The 24,550-nt window shown below is 39.0% G+C and overlaps 1 protein-coding gene across 6 annotated transcripts in view; it reads left to right on the top strand.

The window, feature by feature from the left end:
• Positions 1 to 24,550, top strand: part of TXNDC11 (thioredoxin domain containing 11) — a 64,809-nt gene that overhangs the window by 11,252 nt on the left and 29,007 nt on the right. For 4 of the 6 annotated variants that reach the window (XM_082359949.1, XM_082359950.1, XM_082359951.1 and 1 more), the window contains 2 exons: positions 3,449 to 3,578; positions 14,369 to 14,462. In XM_082359949.1, the coding sequence (XP_082216075.1) occupies positions 3,449 to 3,578; positions 14,369 to 14,462 (224 nt within the window). Of the gene's footprint in view, positions 1 to 3,448; positions 3,579 to 14,323; positions 14,463 to 24,550 lie in introns of those variants that run through there. The other 2 variants (XM_082359954.1, XM_082359953.1) reach the window with 2 other exon arrangements.

Raw genomic sequence — 24,550 nt, 5'->3', positions numbered from 1 at the left:
AAGTAGCATTTCTAATTCCAATTAAGTTTATCAGTTTCAAAGTGAATTTTGTTATATTCACTGTAGAGAATTGAGAATATACAGATAAGCAAAAATAAGTAAATAAAAGGATCTGTGATTTTATTAGCCATTCATAATCACTGTGTGTTTTGATTTATATCCTCCTGTGACTATACATATCCACCCCCCCTTTTTAAATTAAAAAATGGGATCATGTAGTAATACTGTCTCTTCAACTGCTTTTTCTTTCTTTTGTGAACACTTTTTCATGTCATTACATATTCGATAGCATTGTTTTTATTATACCAGTTACTCCATTGTGTGGCTGAACATTTCAACTGTTCGAAAAGTATTTTATGGTATAAAAATATACAGAAGTCCTTATCCCATTACCTGGCAGCATAGCATAGTCAAGAGGGTATCTAACATCTTTTCAAATTGGGAAGAAAAAGACTACAAGTCCGCAATCCTATAATCTATCATTCTGAAATCCAGAGAGCTTTTAAAACCTGAAAGACTTCCGTGAACTTTGTCCCCAAATGCATTCATCTGGCCTGAAGTACCAAGAGGCCACCTATAGTCTTTATACCACATCAGGTGCCACTGTACTCGTTTTGCTGCAGAAATAATGGTGTTTGATTTTGGAAAACTGCCCAGACCTTGCTGTGGGTGTTAAGTTATGTCTAAAATCTGACTTGAAGGATTTTGGAGACAGGAGATGGGATTCTGGACTCTGTGTAGTGTAATTGGCTTGAAGTTTGTTACTGTTTGTAATTGGTTTGAAGTTTGTTACTGTAAAATGGTTTAAGAAGAGTTCACCAGTAAGAGCTTTACTTTTTTAAGCTTTATTTCCTCCCTCTAAAATTCCTGGGCCTTAATCAATGGGGATTTATTACAAACATCACCAGACCATCATTTGTGGATTATCTGTCATCTTTCAGCTCACTCCCATGTCTCTAACGTAACCTTTGTGTGGAACAGAGTGTTGTTTCTCAGGAGCTATTAAATAGTATTTGGGCAAAAACATGCTTTCCTACCCTATCTCCACCCTCAAATTTTCCTCTGGATATAAGAACAGTTTCTCAGAATGACTTTCTGATGGTTACTTTTTTTCTTTTTCCTAAAAGTAAGTATAAGGTGTTACACTTGAAGGAACTCAAAGTCAGTGCTGTGTAATGGGCGATAAGCTTTCCCTGGAGAGATCCCTGCATTTCTTTTTTTCGAAATAGGAAATAGGGCACAGATGGCTAGCAGGGAGTGTAGGTCATGCAACTGTATGTAACCAAGCCAGCTGCCCAGAGGTAGACTTAACTTGATGTGACATTAAAATCACAAGAGTTCCCTTGAATTGAGTACAAATGTCCTTTTGGGATATGTGGGTGTGTAACATTGTCTTACACTATTTGTTTTCTTAGTTTTATGGAAAGATTGGAAGGACACGAAAGGAACTTTAGAAATACTTAGTCCAACCCTCTCATTTTACACATGAGGAATTTGAGGCTGGTACTTGCCTTGAAGTGCTTGCCCCTCATCTTTGCCTGTTAAACTTTTACAACTTTTACTTGTTTAAGTCAGTTCAGACCCATTAATACCCGTTTCAACATCTACCATTCCCGATGTTCCAAAAATAGAAGAAAGTGCTAAGGCATAGAGATACCCAAAAGGTAGCCTTTTCATATTCTATTTAAGAATCTTCAAGTCCTCTATTTTATACATACACATATGAATGAATGTGTTCCTTCAACTAAACTCTCTTGTGAGCATTTGGTAGTCTTGAGGTTCTTTTGGCTAATGGTGGTTGCAAATATGGCCCTTGAGTCTCATCACTGGACAGACCACTGCTGTTTGTGTGTGTTCTTGCTGCTGCTGTTTGTATGTGTTCTTGCTGCTGCTGTTTGTGTAATGGCTTAACTAGTAGTAGCTGCTTACAGAAATTAACAGGCTTTTCTGTTTTGTGAAAGTAGATTCCATTTTTTGGCTTGTATTGATGCCAGTTACAAAGGCAGTTTATAACAGGCTCTGAAGCAGGGAGTAGTTTTCTCAAAACACTCTGTGCAAAGTTCAGCTTGTCCTAAGGCAATGGCTATAGTGTGTTGGCAAAACGTGTCCTACATCCTGCATCCTGGGATCGTCTCATTACGAGTCACTGGGACCCTTGTAACACGGTACCAGGGAACCTCAGCAGAGCCTGTTTGCTTGAGTAACGAGGTTTCCAGATCACTTGCCTCCTTTTTGCTCAACAAAATAAGTTATCAGATGATATTTTTGATTTCTTCCTTTAAATTAAAAATTGGTGGTGGTTGATGGGGTTGGTGGTGGTAGTAATTTTAAAACTTGAATTAGTTAACAAATGAGTTGTAGTAAGTCTTGAATTGACAGAATTGTTCACCCAGTCTCTCAGCTGTGCATGTAGAATGCTATTTTTACTTTTTTCATGCTAATATTCCTCTGTATGGTATCATATTCTGCAGTGCACACCGAAGAATTGTGTTTATCTCATCACATTATATGTGTGTGTTAATTTCTGTAACCATATATTATAGTTATGTGATCACCATTTATACATTTCTTTACTGTGCTCTATTGGTGCTATTAACGGTAGGCTTAATGTCAATTTCTATTTAGAGAGAAGAATGGTTATGGAATTGGTGAATCTCACCGTACTCCCTCACCCCCACCACATACCATCCAATTATATTTGAGCAATGTCTCTTTTGTGCAAGATTGAAGAAAGCCATGTGAGGATTCTGATTAGCTTAGGAGGATAACTGAATGTTGGAAGCATTGCTTAGCAATACTAAATCAAATTCCTGTGCATTCCCAAGCACAACTGGAGGGGAAAATAAGATCGTTTGCATAGGTCCCTGATTTCATACCTTCATATAATTTTTTGTTGTTGTAATAAAGCTTTAAATAGGTTTAAGTTTCATTTAGTGATCCTTTGTGTAAGTGCATCTAAAAATATTTAATAACTACTTTTTAGTAGGCCAAGGACCAACTGCTCAACTTGTTCCTTATTTTGGAGTGACTTGGAAAGTCTGCCCCTACCTCCCCCCCACCCCCAATTGAATTGTGTAGTTAAGATCCTGGAATCCTTTGGCATTTGGTCAGTTTCCAGGGTTGCCTGTCTGTTTTGTTTTGTTTTTTAAAGAAATATTGTGAGAATTAATTTTTTTCAGAGACTAGAATGAATGTTCTTTGCTCTGAAATTCAGTTTGCAGAATTACGCTCATATAAAAAAGTAACGGCCACTTGTACCCCCCCTTACATAAAATGCTTGTTCTTAATTGGCCCTCCAGTTACCTCCTGAGACAAGGAAGGCTACTTACATATGAAACAGTTGGGATCCTAAAGCAAGACTTTTTCATTTTGTGATGTTGATGATTTCAGGTATATATTACAGATTTAATGCATGGTGTATTTTTAATTTTTATTTTTTTGGCACTAGTTTTGGACCAATCGAATACAAAGGCCCCATGAGTGCTGTTTACATTGAGAAGTTTGTCCGCCGGGTGATGAAACCACTTCTCTACATCCCATCTCAATCAGAATTACTAGATTTTCTCTCAAACTATGAGGTACCTATCTTTCCTATCTTCTCCCATTCCCCCAGGCTTCACTGGGTTGCATTGGATTGTTTATATTTAGAAGAATCTTTATACCTCCTGATTTGTAGCAATTAAAAGATCACATTAGAGATAAGCCCCAATTAAATGCTTTTTGAGATACTTGATTATAGGGATAGTTTGGCCAAGTGAGTTTTTAGAGAGTAAAATACTTGCAAAACCTTGTCTATTTTTTATTCAGGAATTTTTAACAAACTTTCAGTTTGTCTCACAATTAAGTTAGAGTATGTAAAAATTAACTTATAGTTTGTATGCAGCTAGAGAGATTTCTAAAAATTTTATTTGTTGCTTACAGCATTTGACTCTGAGATCTCTGGTTTTTCTTGTCAGTTGTAGTTTAGCTTTAAAAAAGCAAAACAGAACTAGGAATATGTTCCTTTCTGTTTTATTAAGTGCGTAACAATTTCAAGGTTCATTAACAGAAAGTTTCCTAACGTGGCTTCTCTACTGCTTTGCCATTGCCAGTCAACCCCTGATGGATTATTTTGGTAGGATCCTCATTGCGTGTTCAGGACAGCTTATTGAGAGGCCAGTATAAAGCTTAAAACAATCTCAGTAAATTATAAAAATAGTTCCACAAAGAAATTCATTGGATCAAGTGTAAAATCATACTGGGGCACAAGTAAAAACGATACTTAGCTACAACAAAATCAAGACCATAAGTACCTGACAGAGATAAAAACCATATGAATCCACACCTCAGTAATTCAGAATTTAGCAATTGTCACTCGGTTGAAGTTTACCTTTTGCACTATGTATATTTTATGTAGCTAGGATGTGAATTTTTTTCCCTAGAACGTCATTTACAGCTTTTTTCAATTATGTTAGGAACACTTTGTGTTAACTATTAGCAGGTTCTCTAAGCAGCAGTGTTACTGTCTAGTTATTCTGCTGATAGTTCTCAGATGTGCATTAGGGTGAATGCTTCCTGACTCTCATGTGGATAAAGGGTGGGTTTCCGTGCCCCTCATGGGCTTGCTCCCGTTTTGCCTGGGAGGCTGGTGGGCAGGAGTTATAGTAGGAGGCAGGGCGCCTGGGCCTAATCCCTTTGGCAGCACTAACTGGGTCTGTGACTTGGGGCAGGTCACTCATCTGTCAGGCGTCAGGGCCCGGGAACAGGGTTTTCTTGAGACTCCTTTTAACTTTTAGGTGCAATGATTGTGTGATGTGGGTTTTCACATAGATTTGCACTAGTTGACAAGCAGTCACTGGAGGTGGTCCAGCAAAATGGTGACGAATCAGGACTTGGACAGACTTGAATCCAAACTCATCTCCGCCTTATTAGCTGTGTGGCCTCCGGCTAGTATTATACTTAACCTCTTTATGCCTCCATTTCCTCATCTGTAAAACAGGGGTTAGATGAGATTTAAAAAAAAAAAGGCCTGCTAGGATGTAGTCCTAATAAATGAAAATTTATCAGTGATAATGACGTTGTGGAAAAATCCTGGATGTTTAGCACTACTGAGAGAGCTCAAAATGTGCACAACACCTGCCGGAATTCCCAACTTAATATTGATATAAACACCTTTTGTTTGTTTTGTACTTAAGATGATAAAAAATGACCTGTAAGGGCCAAGAGTTCTTCCTTCAGCTTAGCTTCTGTTGGGACTTTTATAGAACACCATGCCCAGTTTGGTACCCTCTATTTTTTTCTTTAAATTTTCAGTCAGTGTCTTCTAAAAAATAAAGAAATGGGAGAAGAGCTATGGAGCATCCAATAGCATACAGCATGTACTTAACCTGCACCAAAAGAGTGTGGAAAAAATTGAGATTGTTTAGCCTTAAAAGAGCACAGAGAGGTGGCTTTATTAGTATATCCAGCTCTGTCAGAGATTTGTATCCAGAGAGTTCTGAGCCAGTTCTTAGCAGAGGTCATGTGATAAGACGGACTCAGCTAGCACTCTGGACGCCTGGGTTTTAGCCCTGACAGAAATCTGTGATTTCTGCATTTTATGCAGATTTCTCATCTCTGAAATAAGGAAGTTGGCTCAGATAATCCCTCCTGACTGTTGGCTTTGGTGAAGTTTAGAGGCTGGAAAGAGGCAGACAGAAGAAGGTTCATCATTTGTGGTTGGGAAAGTATTTTTGACACAATGCCTTTGAGCATCTGTGTCAGAGATCTTTCTACTCCTTTTTTATTTATTGCCTCTAAGATGTTTGTAGTGTCTTTGTAGTTGGATCTGCAGGGGAGACTAGCGCAGGAGCAGCCAGGATGATTCCTGACCTTGAGCCTCTGCATTCTTTGTACCTGCTTTCCAGCAGCACTTTCAGAGATTATGCTCCAAGTCTGACACTGAGTCCACACGACATTACTCAAGGTTGTTTTTTGGCAGCCCACTTAATTAGAAGATGTACAGCAATGATGAGACTGCCTTTAAGATGAGACCCAAGAGAGTGCTGCCAAGCTGGGATGCTGTATAGCTTCTGTCAGCCTTTTAAGTGCCTCCCGAAAGCTGTAGATGGCCTTTAGCGTGTTAGAATCATCTTTGCTGGGCTTATTTTCACGGAGATGAAATTGTTGGGTTGGCAAGAGGCAGTATTTGATTAATTGTGAAAGAACTCGGGAGTCAAGCCCGGCATGGTTTCAAATGTGAAGCCATTTATCTTGTGAAACATACCAAATACTGCCTAGAAAGAAGTGATATCAATTTCATTTACTCTCTGTAAGATAACATAAAGACAAAATTCCAGATCCAGAAGTGAAACCACTGTCATGGTTTTTGATAGTTGAATAAATAGGAAAGATAAAGGAATTTTGGGAGGCCCCACTCTGGAGCATAATATACTTTTAGACATTCCTCTAAGTGAAGGTTTCTCAACCTCAGCATTACTGACATTGGGAATCGATAATTCTGTGTTGTCGGGGGCCGTCCTGTGCTTTGCAGGATGTTTAGCAGCATCCTTGGCCTCCACCTACTAGTTACCAGTAGCACCCCCCTCTTACTTGTGACAACCAAAAATATCCAGGCATTGTCAAATGTCCCTTAGGGGGGCAAAATCACCTCAGTTGAGAGCCACTGCTCTCAATTATTGTTTCCCCAAATCAGGCCTTAAGGATGCCCCACAGGTCTTAGTATGAACACGTTTTTTCATGTGGCACACAGAATGCCACAATCTAATTGTTGCAAGTTTATCTGCTTATAACAGTATCAGTAGAAAGAAGATGAAAATTAAGCAGTGCCTTAACTAGAAAATTCTGGAGTGTTACCTGTGGGGAGCTAGAGCCAGGAGTGAGTTATGTTGTCATCAATAGATGTCCCTGATATTCAACTTTCTACTCAAATTGTCTGTACCACAATTCCCCCCTAAAAAGTATGCATCTTAAATGTGTTAAGGGTATTGATGATTTAAAGAAGTCTTAGTATGAAAGATACTTGTTTTGATCAAGAGCCTTGTCTCCTAATTTATATTTTTTATATAGATTTCAATATCAAATGTGTTTAAATTTAGGTATACCAAAATTGGGCTGAAATAATTATTTAATGTTTCTGTGGCACTTCTAAGGTTTGTTAGGATGGCTTTGTTTTTTTGCTTCCGTCTCTGGATGTGTTTGTGACGTCTTATAGGAGTGCATTTGATAATTTCCCCCTCATTTTAAAAAAACACATTGATTACTCATAAGTTTGTCTCTAATCCAGATATTTGTGAACAGTTTGGATCGTCATAAGATTGTGTAGTTAGGGTTTATTACTTGGGAAGTGATGATACCCTGAAATTAACAACTTTTTATATTGACATAAACTTTTATTATACATATACTGAACTCTATTCACATATGCTTCTATTGCTATTATAAAGAGGAATGCTCTAATTCTAGCTTGGTTTGAATTTTTATAAGTCCTACAGATGAATCAATCCTTTTAAAAGCCTGTTTCAGATGATTTGATAATGAATTACCTAGAAGAGCAGAAGTTTTTAACCAATGGAAAATGTTTTATTTGACTTAGATATCTCAAACCTACCCAAATCAGATTGTGCATCATTCTCTATACTTTTATGTTTATAAAATATGACACTGAAACCAGATGCAATTTTTTTTTTTTTTTTAATTTATTTGGCTGCATCGGGTCTTAGTTGCGGCACGTGGGATCTTCCTTGCGGCATGCGGGATCTTTCATTGCGGCGCACGGGCTCCTTGTTGTGGTGCACGGGTTTCTCTCTAGTTGTGGCGCGGGGGCTCTAGAGTGAGCGGGCTCAGTAGTTCTGGTGCACAGGCTCTCTAGTTGTGGCACACAGGCTTAGTTGCCCCGCAACAGGTGGGATCTTAGTTCCCCCAGATGTAATTTTTAGGAAAACAATTTTGCCTTTAATTTACTGAACATTGTAGAAAGACATTAAAAGAGTGACTGTTACAAATACTTGACTCTGTAGATTCCAAAATACTTTAGACATTATTAGCAAACAAAAAATGAGTAGACTATGCATTGGTAAGTGCCCTTCAGTTTTCAAGTGCTTTTACTTCTAATCTTCCCAACAGCCATGTGAGATAGATGGAAATTGTAGATCCTTTCAACAGATTAAGAAGATAAGGTACAGACTGGGTGTGATGTACCCCTAAGTGGAGACTGGACTGTAGCCTAGGTCTTGTGGCTCCCAAAATTCTTCCTTGTACACAAAGGAATGTTTAAGGTCTCTGACTTGAAACTTCACTATGTATCTAGAGGTTAAAACTTTGAATATTTAATTATTTAATGTCATTTTTGAATCTTCCTTTTTCATGAAAGAAAAATTTTGAAAGTCAGCTTCTTAATTTGACTGTTAACTTTTTTCCTTCATCTTTAGGAATGGTTCTAAGAATAATTAGTGATAAAGGATGGGCCGTGGCTATTGACTTACTGTTCAAACAGTAGAGTTTTACCATTTACTGTTATTAATTGGGTCATTAGCATTTATTCTACAGAACTGGGAGTGTTCTATGTATGATAATCACAGTACTGAGGCTGGGTAGAGTCCAGAATTTTCTTCCCAGATATGCACTAAAATCATACCTGCCTTATAAATAATGAATGTAGCTAAAACTAAGTGGACTTTCTGGTGGACACCACAGAGGGAGATCAGGAACTTTAAATTTATTTATTTATTTATGGCTGTGTTGGGTCTTCGTTTCTGTGCGAGGGCTTTCTCCAGTTGCGGCAAGTGGGGGCAACTCTTCATCGCGGTGCGCGGGCCTCCCACTGTCGCGGCCTCTCTCGTTGCGGAGCACAGGCTCCAGACGCGCAGGCTCAGCAATTGTGGCTCATGGGCCCAGCCGCTCCGCGGCATGTGGGATCCTCCCAGACCAGGGCCCAAACCCGCGTCCCCTGCCCTGGCAGGCAGACTCCCAACCACTGCGCCACCAGGGAAGCCCCAGGAACTTTAAGTCATCTTGTTGCAAACCATGTTAAGAAATTCTGCTTTCTTCATTTACTCCAGTTGTAGAGTTCCTCTTCCTTGAAAGTTCTTCCTGCATATTTAAGATACAGACAGGACAATTTAATTTATTACTTGTGGACAACATAGGCAGACATAACCCAGTGTCATTTTTATTTTGGATAGACATTAAGTTGATTGGAAAGGGAATAGGACTAAATATGGTAATGTCACTTTCACAGTCACAGTTTTAGGGCTCATTTGTCGGTATTTTTTAGACATATTTGTCTTAAGTATCGGTAGCTTCTACATCAATAATGCTTTCTTTTTTATATTTTAAAGAATGTGACAGAATTATCTGATTTGTACCTTATAATCTACCCACCAAATGCCAACAGTATTATTTAGAACTCTTATATTTGTAGCCAAAATATTTTTGAAATCTTTTCATGAATTTCTATAATTTATCTATTTAAGAGCAGTGATTTAGCACACATCCATTCATTTGTTCTTAGCAGTTTTGGTAAACCAAGTTGTTTTAAGTGAGATAGGAGAAGGCTTGGGAATTGTTTGGAGGGAGAAGCAGGGCATTGGGTAAATTGCCAGGTGACAGAAACCTGAGCACTTTGGAGAAAAACCTAGTAGACTGCCTGGTACCTGCTGTTATCTTGTTGTTTGTTAGTAAAAGGGTTGTTTGTACCCTGGATGTTGCACACATAACTTGATACTGTTTCTGTTAATTCATAGTTCTATACGACTGTGAATTAAGTAGCTTTAAATTTTCTAAGTGTGAGTTAACATTAATGCAGAAATATTTCAATTGCCATTGAGGAAAAAACACACCGAGGTAACTATTCTCTTGGCCACTAGAGGGCATGTACACCATCTGCTGAAATTTATGCCATACTGCAAATGGTGCTCACTTAGGAAAATAAATATTTTATGCCAATGAGGATGTGCTAGCCTCCTATAAATAACCTATTTCCAGGCTCCTCATTATAGCAGGTACTGAATATACTGTACATCATTAAATGGAGTTGAAACACACAAACTGGGTCAAGTTATAATCTGGTACTTATGTTTTGTTCTTCACTAAACTGTAAACTTGGTGAGGAGGAGCTTTGTCTTATTTATCTTTTTATCCCCATTCAGTCTTTAACAAATGTTTATTTTGTGCCTGCTTTGTGCCAGGCACTGTCTGAGCTGCAAATGTAGTGATGAACAAGAGAGAGCTTGTGTTTCATGGAGTTAAAATATGGAGATAGGGGACTTTCCTGGCAGTCCAGCGGTTAAGACTCCGTGCTTCCAATGTAGGGGGCGCAGGCTTGATCCCGGTCGGGAAACTAAGATCCCACGTGCTGTGCGCTGTGCAAAAAAAAAAAAAAAAAAAAAAATGTGGAGATAGACAACAAACAGGAAAATAAACAAGATGTAGGGGGATGGGTCCAGCCAGAAGCTCAGCATGTGGCCTTATTTGGAAATAGGGTCTGTACAGATGTCATTAGTTAAGGATCTCAAGATGAAATCATCCTGGATTTAGAATGGGTCCTAAATCCACAGGGAAGAAGGCCCTGTGAACATGAAGGCAGGGACCAGAGTGATGCAGCCTCAAGCCAAGGAATGCCTGGAGCCACCAAAAGCTAGGAAAGAGGCAAGGAAGGATTCTTCCCTAGAGCCTCCAGAGAGAACACAGTCCTGCTGCCACCTTGATTTGGGGCTGCTAGCCTCCAGAACTGTGAGAATAAATTTCTGTTGTTTTAAGCCACCAAGTTTGTGATAATTTGTTACGGCAGCCCTAGGAAACAACATACAAGGTAATATTAGGTAATAAGTGCTACAAAGAGAAATAAAGACAGGTGATAAGATAGATATGAGGGCAGGGAGGGTGGGCATAACTATTTTAGAAGACAGAGAAGACCTCTCTGAGGAAATGACATTTGAGCAGATACTTAGAGTGAAGCCTGTGTGCTATGATCCATCCCTGAGGAAATTTGGGGAAAGCGCTCCAGGAAGCAGGAGCAGTGAGTGCAAAGGTCCTGAGGGAGGAACAGGATGGGGGGGCCGGAGCAGAGAGGAGAGCGGTAGGAGATGAGGGCACAGAGGTGTCTTGTGACTGTGGTGCGTCCTGATTACACCTTTGATTAGTTGGGCAAATGAAGGAAAGAGGAATGCTGGCAGTTAGGTTCCTGTGGCTGTTCTATTCACCTGGCAGCCGTCCAGGCATTTGGGAGGGACTGATGGAAACACTGCAGCTGGAACCTGGGGTTGGACCATCTTTACATGTTGGTGAGCATCAGAGTGAGGAGGGACAGCCTGCGTGCCAGCAGGCTTCCACTCCAGCCTCAGCCCAGGGTCAGGCTGGCTCACGTGCTCGGCCCGCTCATCTGAAAGAGAGCCTCCAAAGTAAGAGGCAGGGGCCAAAGTGTCTGCTTTGAACCAGCCCCTGGGTTTATTTGCAACCCAGCAAACAAGGGGTGTAGACCTATGTGAATGTGCATGTGTTTTGTTCCCCAAACTTCCCTTTTTCCAGATTTAAGAAAGAACTGTGGAGGAAACTCTGAAATGTATAATCATTTCTCAAATAGAGCTTTGGCTGGAGAGACACTGAAACTTTGGGGAAATGATTGCAAAATTTATTTTACCTAAAGCGTAACCAGAGCCAGTTTAATAACTTTTAAATGATAATTTGCAATAGAAATAAACAGATAACTATCACTTCACTTTATTTCCTCTTATTGTTTTGAAATGTTAATTTTAAGTTATATCCTTAAACATGCCACTTTTCAAAATCTAATACAGACTCACAGTATTGTGGATATTTGAAAAATAGTACCTAAAATATACTTTGCCTGTTTCTTGTGTTTTATTTTTTATATATATATATTTTAATTAATTAATTTATTTATTTTTGGCTACATTGGGTCTTCGTTGCTGCACGCGGGCTTGGGCTTTCTCTAGTCGCGGAGAGTAGGGGCTACTCTTCGTTGTGGTGCACGGGCTTCTCATTGCGGTGGTTTATCTTGTTGCGGAGCACGGGCTCTAGGCGTGCGGACTTCAGTAGCTGCGGCTCGCGGGCTGTAGAGCACGGGCTCAGTAGTTGTGGCACACGGGCTTAGTTGCTCTGCGGCATGTGGGATCTTCCCGGGCCAGGGTTCGAACCCGTGTCCCCTGCGTTGGCAGGCAGATTCTTAACCACTGCACCACCCGGGAAACCCGTCTTGTGTTTCAAAGAGCTAGTATTTTATAATTTATACAACCTTTAATCCTCTCATATAGTTGTTTAATCTTATGATCTTCATTTCTTTGGCAATGAAAAGTAAAAATAATTTTACTTATGGGGTTGTTTGTATTGTTTGTGGAATTTCTTTGGTCAAACTACTTGGAAATTTTAGTACCAGGTCTTCTGAGGATACAGGCTCTTCCACCGAAGCTATGTAGCCCCTTGGAAAACTGCAGCAGTGGTGCCATCAACAAGAATAAACCCTTACACTGTAGAAAGGTCCGTAAAGGACCCCTGCAAATGGTCTAACCTTTATTCATTTTTAAAGTTTTAATCTGGGTTTCTCATGAAGACTGAGAATTCACATCGTTTTTACTTCCATTAATGTGTATTTACATAAACACATATGTAGTTGCATACATGCATGTAGAGAGATACATGTTTATGGGCTATATGTCTCCTGCTGTGAAGCCACCTTAGATAACATGATGGCAGAAGAGGTTGAAACTCACCTCATTTAATTATTAGCCGTGAAACATTTCCTAATATCTAGAACCAATTATTCCATTTGGTTTTGGTTTAGGAGATTGGTCAGAATTGAAATAAACTAATGAGTCTATTTTCTTTATGTTACTTTTCATTTTTATCTTGTATCCAGTATTAACTAAGTGACTAAAATTTCTGAAGATCTTGTCTTCCTTTGTTCATGGTAGAAAGGCTTATACACCATCATAGCCTGGTTTGAAACCTTAAGAACCCAAACACTGTGTAATTCTACATTGAGCCAATTCTGGATCAGCTTGTTGAAAACATTTTAAGGAGTTTAGCAAAAGAAAATCCTGTTTCAGTGACTTTACTTTCTGATTTCCTCAGTTGTTTGAGAAATTAGTTATTTGCTAGATTTTTTTAGATGTTAAGATTAAACATTCTATCTCAGTTTCTACCAGAGTGAAAACCAATTGATCTGTTTAAAATGGAATCTTACTAGAATTAATAGGTGATTTAGATTTGAAAGATAGTATGTTCCACTACAATCAGAAATTTCCTCTTTTATACAACATACCGATTTTAAACTTGACCAACAGGTTACATTTCTGTTTTACTTTTTGGATCTGACTTTGTCCCAATGATCAAATCACCTCCAAAATTATTTATTAAAAACATAGTGCTGTGTGTTTTAGGGCTAGAAAGGACTCTTTACATTTTCCAAGTGCTTTATAGTTCATCAGGCTCATTCTTCTCAGTAACCCCATGATGAATGGTCCCCATTTGCCAGATAAGGAAACTGAGCTTCACACTGAAGCATTCACTCAGTATCATTTAACTGTCAGACTTGAGCTTAAGTCTTCTGACTCCAAGCCCAGCGCTCTTTCCTTAAGGATCTCACAGTTGGGCTTTTAAAACATATAGAACAAAACCAGACAGAACGAGTGCCTACGAGCCTTTCTAAGAAGGAAGAAATTATTCTGAACAAGAAGGCAGAATATGTCTGGTGGGGACAGTTAATTGGTTTGGCAGAATGGAGGGGTATTCTGTGCTAAGCTTAGAGAAATGGAATGAGCAGGTGGAAATTGGGGTGGAGGAGCGAGAGGGCTCTCGGCAGACTGACCTGACAAGAGAGGAGGGGTGCCATTGTGGAATGCTGGGCTTTGCGTGTGGTGGGGAAGAAGGAGCCCATCAAAGGATGACCTTGAACAACAGTGGAGCCAGTCAGAGGTAGCCTGATTTCCAGTAAGTGTGAAGGTGTGTTTGGAGTGAGGCGGTGAAGAGATTGAGGAAGAAATGTAAGAAAGGTTACAAATCATTGACCTAGTTTGCCTGGAGTTGCTAAACAAAAGCAAGTGAGTGCTTGAACTTGACAGTGAGGTTTCAAACCAGGGATGTAGGAGAACTGTCCACAGAGGGTGGAAAGACCTGCTTAGGAAGTTTCAGCTCTGAATTGCCTCTGTAAAAGCTGCTGCCACTCCATCCCTTGCCTTGTTTGTCTAAATGGAGGGAAAGGTCAGCCCTAACCAGCAACTTTTTTCAAAGGCTTATTAGGCTTTTTAAAAAATGAAATGCAACAAATTGCAGTTGTTAAATTATAATGGCATGTCTTTCTTGTTTTGAAATATTTCCCTTTACGCAGTGACCAATGATACCCCAGGCACCTAATTCTGCTCTTGTTCTGCAGCCTGGAGTACTCGGGTACTTTGAGTTCAGTGGCTCACCCCAGCCTCCTGGTTATTTGACCTTCTTCACTTCAGCATTACATTCATTAAAGAAAGGTAAACATGATTCATATTAAGACATTAGTACTTTAACAGAAATGTTTGTATATTGATATTTTCTGTTGCATATGTTATCTTTATGATTATATATTTTAGTTTTCTTGATTCTTTTTCTCTGTATTTGTGTTAAATTACGTTATTTTATGGTGCACTGGCAAACAAAATTTTGTGCTATTTCAAGTATAGTCTCTTAAATGTTTAGAGACTATTATTTTTTAAAATGTAGCTTGATCACACAGCGTCTGCAATGATATATTTTGCACTTCAAATTGTATTATATCATAATCTCTTTTTTTGTGTGGCATTACAAATCTTGGTCAAAGTTTTCAGTGGTTGTATTGTCAGTTGGATGTATCATAATTTAGGAATACATTTTCTTCAAGAAGTATTTCTATAAGGATGAAAGTCATGTCACATAGCATAAGCCTACTGCCAGGTTCACTATTCTCAAATCCATATATATTTTTTTACTTAGCTAAATCACGTATTATTTGAGTGTCCTACTTTTTAAATTAAACATTTTTCATGTTGCCCATTTTTTCGTGTTGCTCCATGTTCTTCCTCTATATCAGCCATGACCTTATGTCAGTTCTCTTTTAGATACTTTGATCTGCTCCTCATCTCCTTGTTACCACTCTGGTCCAAGCCCCTTTCCTACCCCTACCCTAGGCCAGTGGGCACTTAACTGGTGTCCAGTCTCGCCCCTCCTTCCTCACACTAGGGCCTTTGTGCTAGTCCTTCTTCCTGAAATGTGCCCTCTCCCTCCCCAGGGCCCAGCTGTCCACCTGTCGAACCCCTATTCATCCTTCAGATTCCAGCTCAAATATCACCTCCACAGTCTACCCCCCTGGAGAGAGATTTGTTGTTTTCTTTCATAGCACTCAACATAGTTTGTATTTATTGGGTTGGCCAAAATGTTCGTTCGCGTTTTTCTATAACATCTTACGGAAAAACCTGAATGAACTTTTTGGCCCACCCAATATGTGTATAGTTATGAGATGATTTGTTTACTGTCTGTCATCTTCCCTGGGCTGGGAGATTTCTGAGGATGGGGATCGTCTATCTTCAGTTTAGTGTTCTTTCTCCAGCATCTGGCACATAGCAGGGACTCAATCACTATTTGCCAAATGAGTGATCAGATTGATGGCCATGTCATCTTTCCCTCAGTAGGTCAGCCAAAAATATGTAGTCATCCTCCTATTACTGGATATTACATTGCTTCAATATTTTGAGGGGGTATTATAGTAGTATACTATTAATACGTCAAATAATTATATTACTGGTTATTTTAATATGTCCATTGTCTTAAGGTTTTATGCATAGAGAATCTACTGTATTCATGCTTTTCATGCAGGGGACTCTGGGAGAGGAACTCAAGCTGTCACATTAGGTGTGTCTTCTGTCTACTTGAAAGACTTTGAGCTGCACAGCTTCAGGTGACTAAGAAGGCTCAGTGAGTCAGAGTTTGAATTTTGAAAACAAAATACTACCAACTTAAATAAGCTTAAGCAGATAGATGTTCAAAAATCTTATTAGAAAACCAAATAAAGTCCTTTGAAGATTATGTATAAAAGGGTAACCTAGAGTCAATCACTAAAATGATGGCAGCATTCAAGTACTTGAGTTGGAGAAGCTATTTCAAGATTTGGAAGGATGTTTTGTTATCCAGCTGGCTTATATTGTGTGTTTATGATTCATCGTTTTCATTCAGAGGTTTCCAAAATTTTGCTTCTTTTTGGAAAAACCTTTCTAAGTATAAGATAGTAGCCTTTTTTCCTCCCTTTTTTTTTTTTTTTTTTTTAAGTATAGTTGACTTACCCTTGCTTTTTTCTTTTCTTTTTTTTTAAGCAAGGAAGGTAATAAATGGATAAAAACTACTTGAAGGTACAAAATGATCCTTTTGGTCAAATCACTAATTTTCACAAATGATTACATGAAATTTCTTCTCAGAATAAATCTAGCTCAATTTACCTGTACTACATTTCTTCCCTCTCTTGTGATTCTAGTTGGGTCTTATAAAATCCTGTTGCATATGAACTTTGCAAGAACTGAGTTCATTCTAATTAATAATTCTTCACCCCATTTTTGTGGGTAGACTCCCACTTAAGCTTAATGAACCATTTTTAGAAGAAAAAGACAAATTTGGAAGGATTACCTAAAATAAATCTTGCCTTGAGCATCTGGGTTTTTTTCCCCTTTTCTTTCTCCTACCCTGAAGTCAAATGGTATTTTACCTATTATTAATAGCCAATGTTAAGTAAGAGAAACACGTGCAGACTTTTTTTTTAATGGGACAGTTTGGAATGTAAATTCTAGGTCATTGTTGTGTTTCTATTGTGTACACAAATTGAGGCCTGAGGAACATTTGACACACTTAACATTTGGTATAGAGAGCTTAACTGACGAAGTGTTTAGTCTGTTGTGGTAGAAAGCAGATGTCCTGGTTCACCAAGCCACAAGCATATGTAAAATACACATCTTTCCATTGCCTAAATGTTTTTTTTTTTTTTTTTAATTGCCTTAGAAGAAATAACCAGGACACTCTCTAACATTCGTTTCTTGAAGCTAGCTGGCCATCGGTCTACAGATATTTTGAGAATGTACCATATATGAAGCATCCTGCCTGGGTGCTGTGGGGTTGCTGAGAGGGGACATCTCAGTTACCTGTGTCCTTTACCTATTGCTCTCCAACTTGGTGCTGATTCATCAGTTGATGTCGGCCCTCCTCTTAAGTGGTGTGGGCAGTAACCCTTTTGTTATATTTCTGTCCATTATTTTCCTAGCCATTTTACCTGTATCATTTTTTATTTAGCAGTTCTATATTTTCATGTAGTTAAACCTGTGGTTCTTTTTCTTGATTTTTTTTTTTAGAAAAATCTAGTCACTAATGAGTTCACTTCTTTTTGAATTTTAAAGTTATTTGGCACTTTATGCTGCCTGTATTTACTTTGGCTTAAAATACAGAGCACAATTGATTTTCCTCCCTTCTTATTGGCTAATCAGTTAGCACCATTCACAGAATAAAGCTTTCTTTATCCTTCATCTTGATGATGCCTGTTTTATCACAAAATATTTTCTAATATGTAATTGGGTCTGTTTCTGTGTTTTCTCTTGGTCTAGATCCATCCCTCTTTTTATACGAGTAAATATAATTTCATTTTTTACGTTGTAAGTAATTACCTGGTGAACTCTGGACTCCGCGTCCTCTAGTTCTGGTGTTTTATGGAATATTCTTTTATATCCATCTATGCATTTGGCTGAATTTGGGTTGGAATTTTATTAAATGTTTAAGTTGACTTAGAGGTAATTGACATGTTCATAAAACTTAGCTTCCCTTTCTAGCATCACAGCATGATATTAATTTATTCAAACCTTCCTTTCAATTTTTTGTAAAAGGTCTTACACATCCCTCATTAATGGTTAATCCTTTTAAAGTGCTGAATGATTAACTGTGGGCTGGCAGTCTGTGTGTTTCAGGATCCTAGGGAAGCCCATCTCTTGTACTTCTTCACTCTTCCCAGACTGCAGAGCCTGTTCCTCTTGGAGCCTTTCCAGACAGGCCTAAAGAAAATTTGCCCAAAGAAAATTTGGTAGAGGGGTTGATATTTTTAAGTTGCTTACTTGATTTTCTTCCATCTTATGATTATTTCATTATTTGCTGTAAAAATATGTTCTGGTAAAATGTTGTTATATTCTGTTATGATTCAGTGACCTTTTTAAAAGAGAAAATTTGCAACAAATTTTGTTCAAAAGGGATGCAGTGCCGCCTGGGGGACAAGCAGTGGCCTGGGATCTGGCAGTATCTGGTCCTTAGCTTTTGTCTGCCCCTGGCAGGGTTATAAACTTGAACAAAACATTTAACTTTTCTGTGTTTGAGTTTCTCTGTCTGTAAAGTTGGAGAGGGTGGAGGTAAGGGTAAATGCTTGTTTTACAAGGCCACATCATGTGTGAAGTATGTTGTGTGTGAATAAAATAATAGTCTGAAAATCTGTAGCAGTTTAATGAGAAAGCCATTGGCTGAAAGCACCTGAAGTAAGTACTGTGTCTGTTTTCTTAAAAGCATCTACACCAGATAGTATGTACCTTGACCGACCAGCAGACACAGGTCTTCCTCTTCCCTTTTCCTGGAGCACTCCATACCTGCTGTTTTTTGTGTAGTTGGCCCTCCGTATCCACAGGTTCTTTACTTTTGGATCCAGCCAATCCTGGATCGAAAATATTAGGAAAAAGAAAATTCCGGAAAGTTCCAAAAAGCAAAAATTGAATGTATCGTGTACCTGGCAACTACTTCCATAGCATTACGTTTTAATTGCAACTGTTTACTTAGCATTTACAGTCTATTAGTTGTTATAAGTAATCTAGATTTGATTTAAAGTATACCAGAGGATGTGTATAGGTTACATGCAAATACTATGCCATTTTATATAAGGGACTTGAGCATCCGTGGATTTTGGTATCCAAGGGAAGTGGGGGGCTGGAACCAATTCCCTGTGGACACCAAGGGATGACAGTACTGCATGGTGTTCTCGCTGTGGAACTGACTGCATGTCTGTCCCACCAGAATTTGAGCTGGTTTGTTCAGACAGTATTTATTGAGCGCCTTGAGGCCAAGGTTTTGTTGTCTTTCTCCTACAACTCGAACAATTTAGCTAAAAGTTTGAATGAATGACTAGTTAAAGGATACTTTACCTTGAAATTGCTCAGGTTGGAGTGATTTTGGCAGAGGGATGTTGAGTCATTTTGGATCCCCTCCCACCACCACTTCTCCTCATGCCTGGCCTTTCAGGTTCCATAGACCAGTGTGCAGGAATCACTCCCACTGGACTGGATGGAGTCCCTGCCTGGCTCATTCTTCTTACTCTTTCTTCTTGGCTTCTCCCAGTCCCCTGACACTAGAATCCTCATGGATTGAATTGAAATTCACATGATACTTAAATGTCATCTTCAAAATACACTAAATTATTAACTAAAGACGTCGTTTCCACTCCCTTCATTCACCTTTAGGAATTCCTAAACATAGTTGACAGGGAACCTGTGGCATTAGTTTTCTAAGGAACACCTTTGGAAAATACTGTTGTAATGAATTTTTTTTAATAGGAATTTTTTAGAGGAAGAAGTAATTCCAGTGTAGGGTTCCTCTACTCCACCAGGTGGCGTCTGATGGTGCTGTGATTTGCTGGTAGAATTGAGTCAGGACGCACAAAGCTCCCTCCTCCATATCCTTATTCACAAACAAAGCTTTTTTGGAGCACTTTTCTGTTAGATTGTGAAACTTTGTACAACATCAAGAGGTCTGAAAAGTAGGATTTTCTTATCCTGAAAGTGACATTCTTAAAGTCATTGAAAAAACAAGGGATTGACTTCTTAGGCAAGATTGACTCTGAAATTGCTTTATTTTTTCAGATTCCTGGGTCTCACTCTTGGGAGTTTGGACCAAGCATTAGGTTTAACAATTCTCCGTGAATGAAACAGGTTCTAGGTCACTGGTTTTCCCACGTAATCTCATTTGTTGTCACTATACTCACTTAAAGAGGGAAATCTTTTTCTAACTAACTGCCTGTGTTCTGAGGCCCTCTGGGTACTGATTAATACACATTAGAAATTCCATACCTTTTGTTCCCATACCTAAAATTGACTTTTTAATTATGTTGCTATTATTTTAGCGAGGATGTGATCATATTTCATAGGAAATGCTTTTATTCCTATTATGACATCTCTCAAGCCTTGTAAGTGCTGCTAGATAAGCACTAAGGCCAAAAACAGACATCCCCGCACTTTGAATTAGCTTCAGCAGCATGACTTATTAATTCAACAGACATTTGAGGATCCACTTTGTGCTACAGCTGTAAAGAGGAGTAAAACTTGTTCCTTACCATCGGGGTGCCACCAGCTAGTGTGGCCAACAGGTGGGCTTACCCACAATGTGAGTGCAGTGACACGTCTGTGACAGCCTTCGTCGGAGCACGGAGGTGGGGCGTGCGGATCAGGTCAGGGAAGACTGGAGGTGGGGAGGATTTCCCAGGAGAATGAGGGGTCAGCTTTCAGGTAAGTGTGTAAGGAATGAGAGAGTGGAAGATAGGCGGCGTTGAGAAGAGCAAAAGGTGTGCGGAGAGCTCAGAACTATATTTAGTGCCCATTTGTAGATATTTTGATTCCTTGAACCCACGTATTTGAAAAGTTACACCATCTTTACTTTCTAATTGTGGTATTTTCTGCCTTTTTAAAGGTATCCTGTTTTAGTAGTGTGTATGTGTGTGTTTTGATTTTTGATCCTATTTCTTCAAGGTTGTTGGGGGGTTTTGGTTTTTTTGTTTTGTTTAAGCTGAAATAAGACTCCTAGACAAAGAACCAAAAACACTAAAATCTTAGAAACCTCTCAGGGATCACCTTCTATAATAAAGTCACAAACTTATAGTGAAACGACTCAACTCGGTGCAGACAAACCCTGTTCTGGTCTCCACTTGACCACTTGTTATGTAACGTTGAACGTGATAAGCTGATACTGGATGGAGCACTTTACCTGGATGATCCAGTCTTCAGTGCCACTCTTTGAAGTAGAAGCTGTTATTATCTCAGTGTTACTATCTCAGGTGAGGAAACTGAGGTTGTTAACAGCCTCCAGGACACTGTGAGGCAGGACAGTGGCTCCCCAGAGATGTCCACATTCTCATCCCCAGGACCTGTGAATATGTTACATTACATGGCAAGAGGAAATGAGGTTGCCTATGGATTTGGGTTGCTAATCAGCTGACATTGAGAAAGGGAGATTATCCTGGATTATCTGAGTAGGCCCAATGTAATCAGAACGATGCTTAAAAGTGGCATCGAGAGGCAAAGAATAGTGTCAGAGTGATGCAGTGTGAGAAGGACTTGTCCGGCCATTACTGCTTTTGAAGACGGAAGGGGCCACAAGCCAGTGCAGGTAGCCTCAAGCCAAGGAATGCAGGTAGCCTCTAAATGGTAGGAAAGGCAAGGAGATGCATTCTCCCCTAGAGCCTCCAGAAGGAACATTACCTGCTGCACCTTGATTTTAGCCCATTGAGGCCCATTTTGGACTTCGACCTCCAGAACTGTAAGATAAATTTATGTTTTTTTAAGCTACTAAGTTAGTGGTAATTTGTTACAGCAGAAATAGCAACTTAATATGGTCACGTACCAGTAAACGAGGAGTGAGATAGGAATCCAGGACCACATCACTCCATCTGCCTCTGTACCCTCCGGAGGTGGGGCAGGCGGCACAATATGGTGATTCCTACCTCCTGGTCTTTGCCCATGATACTGCTTAAAATGCAAGGCCTTGCCCTAGTTATTATCTGCCTTCCTAATTTTTCAAGGCCTAACTGAAGTCCTCTGGGATTTGTAAATATTGCCCAGCCAGCATGATTTCTGGCACACTGTGGACATCAAGTGGAGATTTCCATCCACTGGCTCCCTTCTTGGAACTCCCGTTGCACTCATTGGCTGTGTCTCCCACTTAGCAACCAACGTTGTTTTCTGATTTTCCCTTAGACTTTAGTATCTTCCTAACAAGTAGTCAGAGACTGTCCTGATCAGTCATGTTAGTGGCAGATGTCCTCTGTGACCACAGCTCACCAGTCACCCCTTCTCACTGGTCTTCAGGTTCCCCATCTGCAGGATGAGGGAACTTTGCCCTAGTTGCCTCTAAAGGAAACTTCAGCTTGAAAATGCATTGGCCTTTGGCCTGTTTTTTTTAGACCTGGGAGCTAAGAATTGTTTTTATATTTGTAAAGAGTTATTTAAAAAAAAAAGAATATGTGACACCTATGCTAGACCCTAAGAGCAGCATAAGAGGGGATGGAGGAGGGATTTCTAAGCAGATGTGTTTCTTTTGTGAAGTCTTTCCCTCCCTGAGGGTGTTTTTTAAAAAAAAAAAAAAGGAATTTAATTGAAGTACACACAAGGGACGTGTTTGAATTGATCATTTTAATATTATGCTCTGGTTAAATGAGAACAATGGTGTGAGGGTGTTAAGTTTACTGTCATGTTAGTATATAGAACAGTGCATATTTAGTTCTATAGTTTATGTTCCCCTAAAATGATGTATTTGGAACTATATTTTTCTTTCCCTCCTCCCTAACTCACAAGAAAGAGAAAAATCACAGCTAAGGAGTTACATGTTTACTTAGAGCTTAGCAGTATTTTGGCATGTACCAGAGTGTGCATATTGTATCTCTGGTGCCCATATGCCAGATTTTTTTCTAGATAATTGCTTTGTGCTTTATATTAAGAATTTTGAGGGAGTTCCCTGGTGGTCTAGTGGTCAGGATTCAGTGCTTTCACTGCCGTGGCCCGGGTTCAATCCCTGGTTGGGGAACTGAGATCCTACAAGGCATGCGGCACAGCCGAAAAAAGAAAACAGAATTTTGACAGTATACAAATCTCAGAGTCAGATTTCTGTGGGAAAAAATGCAAGCAATAGCTATAGTTCATACATTGAAAACAAACATTTCTATAAACTATTGCATTTCTTTGAAGATTTTTTCATTTTGATGAATGCATTTAAAGTGTGTGAAGTGTGTGAAGTCATCATCTAGCGAATGATGATGAATCACCATGTAAATGCTGAGTAATCTTGGAGGGGCTGTTGTTATTCCTTTTTATATAATCCTGTCGTTTTCCTTTTTTCTTCCTTGTCCAAAACCATGTAAAGAAGAGTGGGAAAGTAGAAGTTAATAAAAATGGCAGAGTATAGAGTAAAATGAGAATCGTTGCAAGGATGGAAGGTACCACAATACAGGTTTGCCTTTGGGAATGTCACTACTTCCCAGAGTAAAGAAGTGAGAGAATTTTTCCCAGGGAGTAAATAACTTCTTAGCCATGCAGATTAAAAGCCATGTGACTTAATCCAATGGTATTCAGTTTTGAAGTATTTCATGGTTTATTTGTTAGCAGTTTCCTCTATCAGTATTTTTCTTGACCTGATATTCCATTTTGTCCTATGATCCCTGAGAGATCAGCTCACATGAAAGGCTCCTGGAGAGCAGATGGCCAGTCCTGATGTAAAAATTTCCATGTTGTTCAGTTCCAGCATTTCTGCTCATTATTTCATTGTATCCTTGGGTACCTTACTTTGTAGGACACCAAGCGCTGTTTACTCTAGCCCTCTGAGAGAGAATTTCAGAAGCTTGGCAGTTTATACCCAGAGTCACAAGGTTTCGAGCCCCACCTTTTCCTTTCCGAAGGAGAGAGTGGGACACATTCTTAAAAATAATCATTCTCTGCTCTTGGATTCTTAAAAATAATCATTCACGAAAAAATCTTTGTCTTATGTATCCTTCCCAGATAATTGTCCATTATTAAGATTTACTGGCTAATGGGCTTATTATCTTAGCCTGATCTTCTTCCTGAGTTACATGAATCCTGCTTTTTCATCATTGCCACCTTGGCACAGTCCGGTAGAACTATAAGATGAACCACGGAGGTATTTAAAAATTTCCTGGTGGCTGCGTTAAAATTTAAGAAGAAATAGGTAAAATTAATTTAATAATTTATATTTTATTTAACCCGGTGTACCCAAATTATTAGCATTTCAACATGTAATCAGCATAAAAACTATTGAGATATTTTACTTTTTTTTTTTTTTGAACTAAGTCTTTTATACTTAACAGCCCCATCTCAATTCAGCTGCTAAATGTTCATTGGAAATACTTGATCTGTATTTAGAGTTTATAAAATTTACAGTTGAAAAAGTGATTTATATACCAAATATTTATATTGTTTCATTTTACTTATTTATTTTTATTGAAATATAGTTGATTTACAATATTATATTAGCTTCAGGTTACATACCCATGTTGTCTTAAACATACTTAAACATTTTCCGATAACTGAGTTGAGTATCACTTTTACATTAAATTAATTAAAATCAAATAAAGTTAAAATTTAGTCCCTCGGTTGCTCATATTTCAAGCGCTCATTAGCCACATATGGTTAGTGGCTACGACACAGGACAGTGCACTCAAGGCCTAGGCCTCATTATCCAAGTATCCCGGGGAAAACAGTTATTTCCTAAGATACTGAGTCTCCTTCCTGCAGGCACATCCTTGAGTTAATGCTTCAGAGTG

This window comes from Balaenoptera borealis (assembly GCF_965194805.1).
Source record: "Balaenoptera borealis genome assembly, chromosome: 16".
In the NCBI taxonomy this organism is placed as follows: domain Eukaryota; kingdom Metazoa; phylum Chordata; class Mammalia; order Artiodactyla; family Balaenopteridae; genus Balaenoptera; species Balaenoptera borealis.
The sequence above is the reverse complement of the archived record's forward strand: the minus strand, read 5'-3'. Positions and strand labels throughout refer to the sequence as shown.